Source organism: Pieris napi, chromosome 20 (assembly GCF_905475465.1).
Source record: "Pieris napi chromosome 20, ilPieNapi1.2, whole genome shotgun sequence".
NCBI lineage: Eukaryota > Metazoa > Arthropoda > Insecta > Lepidoptera > Pieridae > Pieris > Pieris napi.
The window spans coordinates 3,441,126-3,456,082 of record NC_062253.1 but is presented as its reverse complement, the minus strand read 5'-3'; the positions used below and the strand labels follow the sequence as shown (position 1 = coordinate 3,456,082).

Sequence of the window (14,957 nt, the reverse complement as noted above, 5' to 3'; positions counted from 1 at the left end):
AAACGGGTTTCCCTTTGAGATACGTTTACACTGGTAACTGATAAACATGAACTTCCCAAATGTACTTAAACTGATCGGAAAGATTATTATCATTTCATTTTTGTACTACATACGTGAGTACGATACTGTTGGCATAACAGCGAAGAAAAATTAAATAGACAGAGTATAAAAAATAATAAACATGCGTGTGAATTCTTTACATGTACTGAATGTAATACATAATAGGCATAGGATCCTCTATGTAGTTTATCAGTTTTTTTAATATAATAGGAGGCAAACGGGCAGGAGATTCACCTGATGTTAAGTGATGTTAGTTATTTCGACTATGTATTTGCGCCCACGAGGATCTAAGTGCGTGCTCCTATTTCACCATGCCTCCTGCTGATAGAGGACAAATCTCTGTTTTTAATTTATTTTATTATTATTTATTACTTAAGATGTCATGTGGAACATGGTGTAATGGTTGCAGCTCCATACAAACGTTGTGTAAAACAAAAAACTTGGCGATTACATAGAGTGGCGGAGAGTTTATTGCCAGTTCTTCTGTTCCGTTCCACGCCCTTGGTTTGAGAACTGGCATCAGGTAATTGTAAAATTAGAAGCATTATATGTATACTTCTTTTTTGACTTCATAAGTGTACATAGTGTTTCCTATATGAATAAATGGTTTTGACTTACCGAACACCGTTTCCACCATTTCGGCTTGTAGCATATATTGATATCCTGCAATGCATTTTCTTTTGCGAGCTAGTGAACGGTCTCCCGGTGGGGGACCCTTAGAGATCTCTTCCCATGGACGAACTCCAACTGTTTAAAAAAGAGTATAGAGTTGAGGTCTTCGCTCAAAGGCAAAACACCCACTAAAATGGGTATACATGAGCTGCAATGACTGCACTGTTTGAGCTCGTTTGCTCCTCAATCCAATAAAAATACATTAAAAACAAAACATAGACACTCCAAAAGATACGATCGGACTTCTTGCCTGCTAAGAGTGAGCTAAGGTTTTTCACAGTCGCATGTTGCAATATTAAAATTGTCATATTTTTTTGTAAAGCATTTTCTCAGATATTTCCCGATATTCAGAAAATTATTGTTACCCTTTTACTACATAATTGTTATCTTACATTTATAACCCAATGTAGCGGGTAACCTGAGGTCACCTGAGTTCACATTCAAGATGCAGCTGACGGTGTCTTATCTTAATTATAAAAACTTGATTATATTTATCTAAAAATAGAATTAAAAATTCTTATCGTTCTTTTATAGGCAGCATTATGTAATATACATAACAAATATAAATTTAACAAATAAATAAAAATACGGCTGGAGCATTTTAAGTATTTTTCAAGTAAAACTTCTTTAGGCGCATGATTGTAAAATATTTACGGATGAAAAGCAATAATAATATCACCGTCACGAAGATGTGCAGTGTTTTTGTCGAAGAAAAGGGAGAGAGCGATTGAGTCCGATTGAGAGAGAGTGAGAAAAGTCGTAAAGAGAATTTATGAAATATTAGTATTTTATATTTTATGCAAAATAATTTATTGAAATCTCAAATGACGAATTGTATATTTTTATTTATTCCTTGATCTCTAAGGAATTGAAATTTTTTAAAGTTTTATTAAGAATTTTGGTATGTAAACTTAAAAATTATAAAAAAATTTAATTTATAAGTATAAAAAATATTTACGCAAACGAAGTAAATGAAGCATATAGTAAAAGATAAAACACACGTTCGAATAACTGTGAAGTGAGTAAACGTTCTTACTTTGTCGATATTATCACTGCACAAGGCTACATCCAAATTGGTTAATCTGTTAACATTTGGGTCGACATATGAATAACGTTAAATATTTGTAATTAAAGACAAAAAGTCCAAAGACAAGGTTTTATCTTTTAAAATTGTTAAAATACTACTTTGCTAAGCCTGGCCGTGTAAATTGGCCAGATTTTAAGTGTTTAGTAGGAGAAAGCATCTCTGCGCATCTAATGGCAATTTATTTGTTTTGTATTTCTTTTAAAAACGTTAAAACAGGAAAAATATTGGCGGGATTATTGGTGAGTGACATTTGACAGCATTATCGGATGTGTCTAATGTGTATAAGCTTAGAGCAAGGACGGGTTATCTCTGGCACACGCGATGACTTTATGGCCATATGCTGAAACATATTAACTTTATTGCAGTTATAATATAAACAATACTTACATGATATTTTCTATCATAATATACTACTAACTGTATAAATTAAACGAATTTATGGAACTTTTAAATTGCGTGGAATGCATAGAAACAATGTGTTTTAATAAGTCTTTGACAGGGCTTTGAGGAAAGTTTTACTTAGAAATATAGGAATAAATAATGCTAACATTTGAATCACTTTGAAAACTAACACTAAGCTTTATTTAAGTTTGATTGACTTCTAGAATACGACCCTTAATTTGTCAATCTGATTTCTTTACAGTCACAATTCCTGTGCTAAATTTCGGTATGCTGATGGGATGGCAGTCGCCTATGACACCATTACTGCAGTCCCCGGACGGACCAGCCCCGGAACCCATCACAGATGACACAATATCCTGGATGGCATCGATCACATTCTTTCCTTCCATCTTCTGTGGTGTTCTGGTTGGAGACCTGGCTGATAGATGGGGCAGAAAAACCACTACAATGTTGACATCACTTATGCTGGTGGTAAGTTTCAATAAACACTTTAATATTTCACTCTTCTTTTTGGATTCTGGAACTCCACTTTTCCATATTTACAGCTGCTTATAAAACTAAAAGAATCGAAACTAGGACCTCCAGGTACGTCATATACGAAAACTAATTTATATCTTATCCTTTGTCATATAACTTTAATTGACCCAATGTATCTAAGTTTTTTTGAGACAAAACAAATTATAGGCCCGTGATTAAATCCGCCATTATAAAAATGAAGTCATTAAAAGGGTTTATTTAATTCATAAATATGTGCCACAAACGATCATAAATATGTTAAAACGCTTAATAAATGATTAATTTGGTCTTACGCACATCATGTACCTATTGTGTAAAATAACAAAAACACAGAATGTCGGATTTTTGCCGCGCTTTTTAAGTCGCATACAAATTGTCTTTGACACCTTGGGCCATGGGAACAGATAATAATATATTATTTACTTGATTATATTGACACAATAGTATGTTTTAAGTTGTAAGACATTACGTATTTTAAACTTAAAAAAACCTGTATGACGAGGTTCCTAGAACCGTATCTGTGAGTTTATTAAGAATGAGTAATCAATTTGTTTGTTATTTATGTAGGTTGATTTGTTATTTATATTAATTATTAAGTTATTCATAATTATTTTATTGTAATAAATAATTTACAATCTCGATGTGTCACAATATGTAAATCTAACATATTATAATTAAAATAAATACCTTACCAAACTGTAAAAAAGATTAAAACGTAATAATAAATTGTGATGAAACTTAAAGTTCCAGAAGGTTTTTTTAGTTTCCCATCAATGTTGGTGTAATGCTTGCCTATAGTAAAAAATATTGTTTACTTATCTGTGGCATATCGCTTAGCGTAAAAAGTCTACCTAATCTGTGATGCATCCGCTCTGTTTTGGCGCCATTCATGTTAATTATAAGCGGACAGTTGCTTGTGCATTAAATTACTATCTTGCTAAATAATTTGTCCGAGAATGGGAATTTATCAGAGAAAAAATGTACAAATGAGGTCCGGAAGCCGAATTATTATTCGGTTGTCTTATTAGACAACCATGTAATTTTAATGTAAAGTGGCGAATTGTGTTATTCGTGGTTTCAATCGTCCGATTACTTATGTTGACGGAAGAAAACAAATGAAATAGTGTATATGTTAGTCAGTTTTCAAAAACCAAACGAAAGTATTCAGTTATGTGTTTTTGTTACGTATTTAAAATAGAACTTTTAAAAATAAATAAAAATAAGCCGGGAAGATTAAGTAAGTATTTAAACACCTCGTGTTTTCGTTGTGTAATAATTGTACGTTTTTTTTCTTTTGCAAACAAAAAAAAAAACCGCTTATAACTTGCACCAAACCTGAAAGCGGTTTAAACCACTCTACGCTCAATTAAATCTGAATTATCTCGTTTATAGTGAAATAAACATGAATAAACAACAATTGTTAACACATTTATCTACAATATATTAAATTCCTAGCTTTAATTATTTTATGTGTAATATTTTATATTGCTATTAATCATTATTGCGTTATTCAGTTTAAACGAGTTCATTTCCATGAAAGGAAAAAACCATACCAATACGTGTGTATGTTTCGCTTAAACGAATGTTGTCCTGTGACGTCAGAAATTTTATTTATTTATTAACAAAAATACATCCGCTATCCTTTCGAGGCGCCCTCGTCTCCTTTTTCTTGGTCCTTTTTTAATATCCTTGGAGATAAAGTAGGTATTAAAACAACTTCGCAAAAACTATCCCATATGTCAAATTCTGATAGATGACGTACGGAGGTTAGACTTATATTAAAATTGTATAATATAATAATAATATAAAATTGTGTCTACAAATATGTTACGAAACAATTCATTTAAACGATAACATTTAATATAGAGATGAATTTTATATTGTTACAGATAAGTTGGAGTATAACCCTTTTTTCACTTCGCCCATGGGCGTTGATCACGTCACGGGCAGTTGCTGGGTTGGCCTGTGCTGGCTGCTATGTAGTCACACCATTATATTTAAAAGAGGTAATTTTAATATTAAATAATTAAAAATGTTAAGTTGTCAAGGTTTTAATAAGATACAATTCTGTATTGTATATGGCAAATTTTAAGATATTTGAGCAATCTTTGCCTAATGGCTTGAGAGTTTGAATCACTGGGTCGTCGGTTCGAATTCCGGCGCCAATGAACTTTTCTATGTGCGCATTTAACACTCGCTCGTACGGTGATGAAAAACATCCTGATTATTAAAAGTAAATGATTACGAAATGGAGACACAAGACAGTAGACGGGGTAGCGCCATTAGTTTTTTTAATAATTAACCAAACTGCGCTGGTACTCTGAAACTTTGAACAGTATGTGAAATACAATATATTTCGATGTAGTTCTTTAAATATCCGTAGGGCTGATGTTTGCGCGCGCAACGTTAACTTAACATTGAAGGTAGACCTATTTTTATACAAAAATAACTTGGTACGTTTCATAAAAATCATATGGTATATCATGTTACAAATTCCTTTTTTATACATTTATCTAATATCATTTTGCCATTGCCCCAAATTTTTCCTTATGGTCCCAAACGAGCCGCTTACCCGAAAACACCTTTTCACAGATAGCGTCAGACCGCATAAGAGGCGCTCTAGGGTCCCTCTTCATCCTGGTACAAAACCTAGGATACCTGTTGGTCTACGTGGCTGGAGACCAACTCTCCTTTGTAACTGTAATGTGGCTGTGCACGGCAATACCTGTGCTGCATCTACTGTTCTTCTTTGCCATGCCGGAAACACCAGTGTTTTTAGTAAAACAAGGGAAATATAAGGTGAGGTATCTGTAGATCTGCATGATTCTTAATGAGTAAACTTGCATAATCTGTGGTATGTGTTAAGTCCTATAGTCAGTTCATTAGTGATCTGTGGAGTGGACCAATTTCAGAGTCCGTTACGCTAATATTTTTTTATAAATTAATAAACAAAACACACAAAAATACAAGAACACAGTGCCACAGGTGGTGCTATCAAACCCACTTAAAAACCAAAGAGATAACCTCAAGTAACGTTTAGATTTCCGAGACATAGAGGGAGGGGAAAAGGAAGATATGTAAGGAATTTAATTGTCTTTAAAATATTAAAAGTGTCGAAAATTAATACAAATTATTATTTTATTTCTTGAATAATAAGAACACGTGGCATTTTAATATACAATTCGTCATTTGAGATTTCAATTAATTATTTTGCATAAAATATAAAATATTTCATAAATTCTCTTTACGAAATTTTATTTTAAAAATATAATTTCTGTAAAGTAATTCGCCCTTCTCACTCTTTATCGGTCTCATTCGCTCCTCCCTTTTCTTCGACAAAAACGCTGCACATCTTCGTGACGTATCCGTACATACGAAATGGTTAAAATCCGACAAAATACGCTGAATTTTTATTTTTTAAAAGCAAACAAATATTTATTTCCTGTTTATTAGGATGTATTCTCCGAACCATGAATGTGCAAAAATTCAAGATCATAAACAAGTTTTTGCATTTGATAAATAAAAAACTTATTGATATATACATATTTATGATACAAAACACGATTAACTATGCCTTCCAAATAAAACCAATGTTCATCCTCTATACTATTAAAACAAGTTTATTTATTTTTTATCTGTGTTTAACCAGACTTGCTTATGACTATGAATATATTATAAGCTAGTTTTTAGAAATAGAAAATTTAGCTCTAAATTTAGCTTTTTACATCGCCGTTCGTCTGTTGGACATTCCATAGGAAACTTTTACTACAATCTACTTGTACAAAATAATAATATACTTTTTTACCAATTATATTAAGAATCTCTTTAGAACTACTTTATACATATTTTAAGACTGAATTTGTCAAATAGGTATTAATGATATGGAATTTGTGTAGATATGAACAATTTTAAACAATAAACCACACAGCTCTTATTTTTGTATTCTCCAAACTCATGACCTTGAAACTGGAAGTCTTCTACGGTCCACTTCACAAGACATTTTCGTTTGCGAACTAGTGAACTGTGGAATTGACTCCCGGTGGGGACATCTCTGGGAGAAACAAACTACAACCGTTTAAAAAAAGAGCTCACCCGCTCATAGGCCGGCAACGCACTCACTCAAATGGGGTAAAGGGTGTCTAGCTTTTGGGCATCCCGTAGGCTCGTTTGCTATAAAAAACGACGGGTTGCACTCCGGGAGTGCCGGCAAAAGTGAAAAACTTGAATATTAACGTTGATATTTTGGAATGCCAAAATATCAAAAATGCACAAAATTATCAGTATAAAAGTACTATAATTTATGTGGTAGAATACAATATTTATTTATTGCACTATCGTACACAAACATGACAATTTAAATTACATTAAATATGCCGGAGCCAGCTGTGTACCTACTCTCCATCCGTCTTACGAATTTTCGGTCAGGTCACGTGTCCTGACGCGAGTTTAACATTTTTTACAAATTCCAAAAAAAGTATACAACGCCGCTAAAGAAGTTTTCACTTCAAAAAACTCTGTGCAAAACAGCTAAGACGGACCCTTAGGACGCACTTATATTCTTTTAAATATATTCAACTATGCGTAAATAAAGTTGCCAGAGATAATTGAAATTAAATGTCATACAATTATATTTTAGGAAGCCCGTGTGGCATTAGCATGGTTACGCTACACATCACCGGATGACAAGAATCTTGAAGAGGAAGTCCAACAGATGGAAAGAGAGGAGGAATACGCACGCTCTATGAAAAAGAGTTCTTGGAAAAGTTTATGTAAGCATAAACATACTTTACACAAACATATATGGCTATTTAAACTTTTTATTTCATGCTCACCTGAGGTTTAGTGATACCGCCGCCCATGGACACTCACATTGCCAGGCTCGCAAGTGCGTTCCCGACCTTTTTAGAATTGGTGCGCTCTTTGAAAGACCCTATGTCGAATTGTTTTGGAAACTGTTCGCTAAGACTGTTAATAATTTTTTATTTGATGCTTGAATTTATATTCATATATTCATCATTGCATCACAAATATTATACAAAATGCATAGATTTTATGTTTAATGTCAAAACAATAATTTAAATTCGTTACAGTACCATAGAGAGTATATAGATATTTTCGTGGACGGAGATGTCGCATTATTGCTATAGTAAAAGAATAATAATAATCTAGTGGTGTTACACTTGGGACTTGGCGTCAGATTGCATCAGTTTATTTGATCATTTTTATTTCATAGACAAGTAGGTGATCTGCTTTCTGTCAGATTTATTTGATTTGACACATGTCAATTACACTACGATGTTTGCCCTCACCGTTCAAGCGTGAAGTTCGTTCACATAACGAACCTACGGGAAAGATTAAGAGGATGAGAGTGGCACTCTCTAGCCTCTATCAAGTATTACTTCTATTGACAAAATTAATTTCCAGTCCAAGACAAGACAACATTCCAAGCATTCCGTATAGCGCTCAGCGTGATGTTGTCTCAAGAGACCTGTGGCTATTTGGTTGTACTGATGTACGCCGGTTCCATATTTGACCAGGCTTCGCAATCAATCAGTCTAAAGCTCAGTCCCAACAAACAGACTATAGTGGTGGGGGTCATACAGCTTATTGGCTCTATAGTCGCTAGTTGCATCGTTGAGCAGACCGGACGAAAGGTAATATATAAAATAGTAGCTGACCTGGCAAACGTTGCCATGCATGTATCGTATATTATTTCTAGGAATCATTTTTTTAGGTCAATAAAAATAACTATAAATAATAATAAATATGGGTTGATCGTAGAGGGTAGAAAAATTAAGGGTTGTATGTTATATCATAAAAAAAATTTGGAGACACCCCTTATCACTTAAGGGTTTGAAAGATAGATAGTAGCCGATTCTCAGAGTTACTGAATTAGAAGTTTCATAAGAATCGGTCGAGCCGTTTCCGAGGAGTATGGGAACGAATATTGTGACACGAGAATTTTATATATAGAGATAAATACATATTTTGAAGTCAACGGAATCCTTCAAAGACGTGGGTGAAAAATTTACACCTTTTAAATGGCAATCCAGAATTATAATAATTAACCAAAGACAATAAAAAATCCTACTAGAGCTTTTAAAAATCGACTTTTGGAAAAAAATCTATTAATGATTATTTGCGTGAAACATTATAATTGATATTAATTTGATTACATTATAATAATGTGATATTTTATATCACTACAAATAATATAAGAATTTAGTATAATGTTTGACTCATAATATATGTAACTTCAGATTGTATCACCATAAAATACAAATAAATTATGAATAACTATGGTCGGTGTTACCCTGTCCAAAATGACCAATTATTTTTTTAGCATTTAGAACACAAGGTTTTTTATAAACGGGAATTTAAAAACTGTCCATACAGTCTGTGCGATAGTTTTGCCCAACCTCAGTAACTATACGTAAATTTGAATAGTACAGTAATAGAATCGTTGTATCGATAACTTAAGCAGTACTGCGATAGATATTAATTATCCTACTTACTATTATTAGTAATCCTACAGCTAACATAAATTTATGCTAAAGCCTCTATTTTCTGTTCTCTTTTCTTATTCATAAAAAATATATCAAAGAAAGAAAGAAAGTTATTAAGTACCTACTCATCCGTCTCTTTTCATCAAAGCGTAAACTCAATTTGACAGAAAGAGACGAAAGATTATTTCAGTCAAAAGGAGTGCAAGAGACTAATATGTAGTGTGATGTATAATAATGTAGTTTGAAAGACTTTACAATAATATGGACGTCACACTTGAATATTTTTTTAATGAACATTATATTTGCAGTGGCTTCTTGCTGGCACATCACTAGCGACGGGATTGTCTATGCTGTCATTAGGAGCATGGTTCTATGTCACATCACTATCAATATGGCTGCCGGGATGGTTGCCAGTATTGGCTATGTGTTTGTGTATATTTTCAAACGCCGCTGGCTATCAACCCGTCCCATATGTTATTATGTCAGAACTATTTTCTTTTCAAGTAAGTTCGTTTTTTTTATTGTGTATCTAGGTTCGAATGTATAAACTAACTATAACTAAAATACTGAACCTATTTTATAATTTATTGTTATTTTAATTAGCATACAAAAATCGCAATTCCTTAAGCACTAATAAAAATATCGGAACAAAATTTATAACTGATGTCAAAAAATAAGGTTATCAGTTTGTTTTGTATGCGTGTGGGTCGCCAAGCTGCAATTAATTTGTATTTTTTTATTACTGCTTAATTATATATCTACATATATAATATAATATCTTGTAGATTCATATCGAGATATTTTAATTTAAATCCGCTATATTTATATTTAGAGAACAGGGGCCGTTCGAGTATTACGTAAGCACTATAGGGGGTAAGACCCCCCCCGTCTTTGATTTGGGTGGGGGATATTTACTTTTTTACATATATTACCCGCACATTGTCTATGCTTGAAAACGAAATGCTTTTTCGACGATTCCTACAAAAAATTAATACGTTTATACTATTGTTTTTAGAGCTTTGCTTACTTTTGCTGACAAGAGGAAGGGGGGGGGATAAAATGCAATAAATCTGCTTACGTAATACTTGAACCCCTGTCAATAAAATTTTCATCAAAATCAGTTAAGTTGTTTTTGAGATATGGGTATTTTTAAAGGGGGCATATTATGTCATATAGCTCAATAATCTAGGTATTTGAAGTCGGTCTAACTATTTACATTATAATAATTTTTTTTTTATTCCAGCACCGAGGAATGGTGACGTCCTTTATCAGTAGTGTTGACGCTCTCAGCGATTTCCTACAAACAAAAGCCTACGACCCAATGCTGAAATATTTCGGCATACACTGGGTGTTCATATTTTTCTCTCTCGTATGCTTCTTAGGGACATTTTACACTGTCCTCTACGTACCAGAGACTAAAGACCGAAGCGTAGAAGAGATCTATGCTTTACTAGAAGATGGAAGACAGAAGGAGAAAAGGAAAGATGTAGAGAATGGTATAGACAAAGACGATGAAGTGAGTCGGCTTTAGGATTTGTGTTGTACCGGATAATTTATTTTGTTGCAGTCTAGAATTAATTAACTTTGTATTGACGCATATTTTTCAAATATAAGCAAACTACCCACATATTTTAATTGTATTACTAAGTATAAGGTCGCGGAATATTAAAAGCAAAATAAGTACACCCAAATTTAAAAAAAAAATCATTACTTTAAATTTGACCCTTAACAGGTAGTGTTACAAAAAAACAGTTACTTATTAAAACTTCTGTTTATTGACTTGTGTTATTAAAATATATATTTATGTACTCGTATTTAGCCTTAATAGTAACCTTTTCAAACCATTTTTAAATTTCATTAATCCGCTTTTAATCTTTAAAATTATGTATTATCAAACTAATTATATAAAAAAAAACTTTTTTAGAAATGTGGGTAGACCAATTATTTAAAAAATCACACAATATCTCGAGATTTGATTATTATTTTTATAATATTGTATCCAATACACTCTGAAATGTTTAGCTATTAAGTCGTAAAATTAATACTGAGTTTTATTCATGACCACTATACGCAAAGTATATATGATACTCATCTACAACATATATATATTTATTTTTACGTCAGTTTATTCAGAGATGTAGAAAGTAATATATTTATATGAAAATGTAACATGTAACAAAAATAACACCATTTTGATTGTTTGTCTAGTATGGTTCAATACGATAATGTCAGGCACGAACGCATAATTCATAATTATTTTTAAAGTCTAAGTAATATATCTCTTTCATTACATTTTGTCAAGGTTCTCTCCGAAATAATACATATGTTAAATAGTGAAATTACACTGATTTAGGTTTGATGAATAGGTTTATATTTAGTGAAACCTACTTTAAAGGGCGCATAGATGTGTTAGTTAATTTTTTATAAGTAATACTATGTAAAGAAAACTTGAGCAACGATCAGGAGATATATTGAGAATTAGGCCCGGCGCCCATTATCGGCATCGGCAAGGAAAAGGATCCTTCGGCATCCTACATGCAAGCGCACACTATCGGCAATTACGCTTTGGCATGCTGCAACTTTCTTAGGGATGACGAAGCGTCCTTAAGGATGCCGCACCGTCCTGTAGCTTGCCGAAGCGTCTCAATATCTATTATATCTAATATTATCTCAAACTATCCCCCGAGTGTTGCCTCGGCGCCGGCGGCCTACCGAAGGTTGCCGAAGGATGCCAAAGCATCCCGAAGCACTCTCAAGACTGCCGATACACCAGCCTCAAGCATACCGAAGCGGTATTTTTGTTATTACGACCACATATCACGGAAATTTCTACTTTATTGCCATTATGTTATAGTATATTGCTATTTGCCACCTAAAATCCTCAGTCGTACCGATGCCGATAATGGGCGCCGGGCCTTAAGCGGAAGCACAAGTATATATCCATTAAAAATAATTTGTAGATTATACAAACGGCGTTGAGAATCGAACTGTTAAAAACATTATCGTATTGTATTCGAAAACTTGACAAAGATAAAAACTTTGCTACAGATAGAATCGAATTTCGCTTGGGAGTTTCATGAGTTTGACAAAGTATTACTACACATAACACACTACTACTAACGTATACAACATATTAAATATTTTTGAAGTTATACTTCTTTGCGTTATGAAAAATTGATGAGAGTGAAATTTTACGATGCGCGCTCACCGTGACACAAAATTAACAGAATGAAGTTGCCCACGGAAGATTCTACGGCATTGGACATAATTTAAAAACAACATTCGAATAATAATAGAATTTATGTTACACTTAATGTAAGAGAATATAATAAATATTTATTTATTTAATTTTTCAAATTTAAACTGAACTTTATTGACTATAATTACTCCTTTTCCAGTCTTTGATTATTTAATTGTAATTAATTATTTGCATGCAATCAAAAACTATTTTTAATAATGCCAAAGAAGTATAACTTTTTACGCGCGTACATAAGTACACGCACCCTTTTTTTACCTAAGAAGGGTTAAGGGCCTGATCGACGGACGAGTAAGACCGCGGTTTTATGGCTCGTCGGTAAAGCTCGCCGGTGTATCATAGCAAAACCACGGTTTTAAATACCGCCGAGCCTGTCTCGCGGCTCGTCGTCGTGCTATATTTTTTACTCGGCTCGCCATGCAAAACCGCGTGTCGGAAAGAGAACAAGACATGTTTGCTACTGTTTTGCTTGCTAATCGATCAGCACCAACGAGCCGCGAGCCAGGTTCGTCGGTATTTAAAACCACGGTCTTACTCGCCCGTCGATCAGGCCCTTTACAAATATTTGATATATCCCTCTCGCGTCTAATGCTTCGTCAAACTCATGCTACATATAGCAATCAACATACTAAGTAAGCACTTCTATTACCTAATACGGTATTGTCAACTGTGATAGATATTATGTGCCACAAACGAATGTGATATTGCGAATTTTATTTAATAGTATTATGTTGTCTGATGGACAATAAAATTATTTGAAATATTTTGTGATTTTATTTACCTACTAATTTATACGATTATACAATGATGATATGTAAATATTTTTTTAAATATTTGTAGTAGTGTCTATATATTAACAATTTAACATTATTGAACTAATACTGAATCGTTACCGACTCTAACTAAAACTGCACATGGATATAATCTGAAATAATTATTAGTTAGTTATTACATATTATATTATAACCTGCTTCTTCGGTTTTTTTTAAATCCGATTAACGAATGGCGAATATCTTAGGTGAATTATTCAAAGGTTTTTTTTATATAAATTCAACTCTTCACTGAGACATCATTGAACATTTTTATTCTTTACATAGTAGCCTATCAGGCAGATCTGTGGCAGAGAAGCTAAGCAGGTAAGTGACAAATCTCGCCTTTCCTAAAAAGGGACTTTGTTTACCTAAACTAGGTCTAGTGGGCTTGACTTCTCCCGCAGGGTGACAACTACTCTTCACGATAATTATGGCCGAGTCATAGGCCGCTGGCCAGTGGGATCCGCGTCTCCCCTTGTGCTATTCATCTTACTGATATTTGACAATTCTGTGGCAGAATTATACCAGCTGCGATCTGTGCTTGAGCAACATGTCCGATAGCCCATCCCGGGATACGTGCCAGTCTCGAGCTCCTGATCGCACCTGGTTCCGTCGAAACTCGGACAATCAACAACTAAATGAACCACCATTTGGTTCTTTGGTCACAGTCACACTTTGGGCTCTTGTCTTCAGTTGAAATCTGGGTAAATAGTGTCCAAAGGTACTGTGGCCAGTCAGGATCTGCGCCAAGTGAAGTGCGAAGCGCCTTGTCTTGACTTGCTTGTATGCCGCGAGTTATGTAACATAACAATAGTTTAGTTTCATATATATATATGTATTTTAGTTAATAATCCTTTTATATTAGTAGGTAATCATAACAAATATACAGTATTTACAATTATCTTAACATACATAGTAATAATAAAAAGAAAATATAAAAATATAAGTGATCAGCCTTCTCCACCTACCATTTTACTACTGATTACATGCCAGGCTTTTTTGCCAACCATTGGGTTATCTCCGCATATCCCAACTAAACAAAATTGACAAAGAACGTTTGTATGAAAATTGTAATTTTAAAAACAATTTCGCGTAAGCAATGCTGCAATATTCTAAAACCGATTTCACAAAACGATTTAGAATATTTGATTCTGTAATAAATAACGTGCGATAAGATTTACTTGTAAGTGTATTGAAATGTTTATTTTGAATCTGATTTTAATTTTGTTTTTCACTTCAACGTATGCTCACAACGAGCCCAATGATGTCTCTACATGTAAGTATTTTTTATACGTACGAAGTCACGTAACACTAATGTTTTAGCAACGATTATAGATTATAGAAAATCATACTCATAAGTTGTACTTCGATAGAGCCATAAAAGACGAGACAATACACTACAATTGACCAGATAAAGTCAATAACAGCACATCTAATAGATATCGCCATACCCAACGACCACAACTTACAAAAAAAAATATCATAATCGCGAAATATACAGATCTTATAAATTGAATTAATAGGATTAGGACCCTTCAGAAAGTATCATTTTGTCCTCTACTGGAATGAATCCAAAACAGCTAGACGAATCTATCAAAATGACCTCCCGATATTCATATATATCATTCAGTATATGTAAAATTAGA

At 33.3% G+C, this 14,957-nt stretch overlaps 1 protein-coding gene across 2 annotated transcripts in view; it reads left to right on the top strand.

Moving 5' to 3' along the window:
- Positions 1-11,414, top strand: part of LOC125059950 (solute carrier family 2, facilitated glucose transporter member 8-like) — a 36,377-nt gene extending 24,963 nt beyond the window's left edge. For both annotated transcript variants that reach the window (XM_047664665.1, XM_047664664.1), the window contains 7 exons: positions 2,463-2,692; positions 4,627-4,743; positions 5,330-5,536; positions 7,374-7,506; positions 8,162-8,391; positions 9,552-9,746; positions 10,487-11,414. In XM_047664665.1, coding sequence (XP_047520621.1) covers positions 2,463-2,692; positions 4,627-4,743; positions 5,330-5,536; positions 7,374-7,506; positions 8,162-8,391; positions 9,552-9,746; positions 10,487-10,774 — 1,400 coding nt within the window. In that variant the 3' untranslated portion in view covers positions 10,775-11,414. The remainder of the gene's footprint in view (positions 1-2,462; positions 2,693-4,626; positions 4,744-5,329; positions 5,537-7,373; positions 7,507-8,161; positions 8,392-9,551; positions 9,747-10,486) is intronic.
- Positions 11,415-14,957: the final 3,543 nt, after the last annotated feature.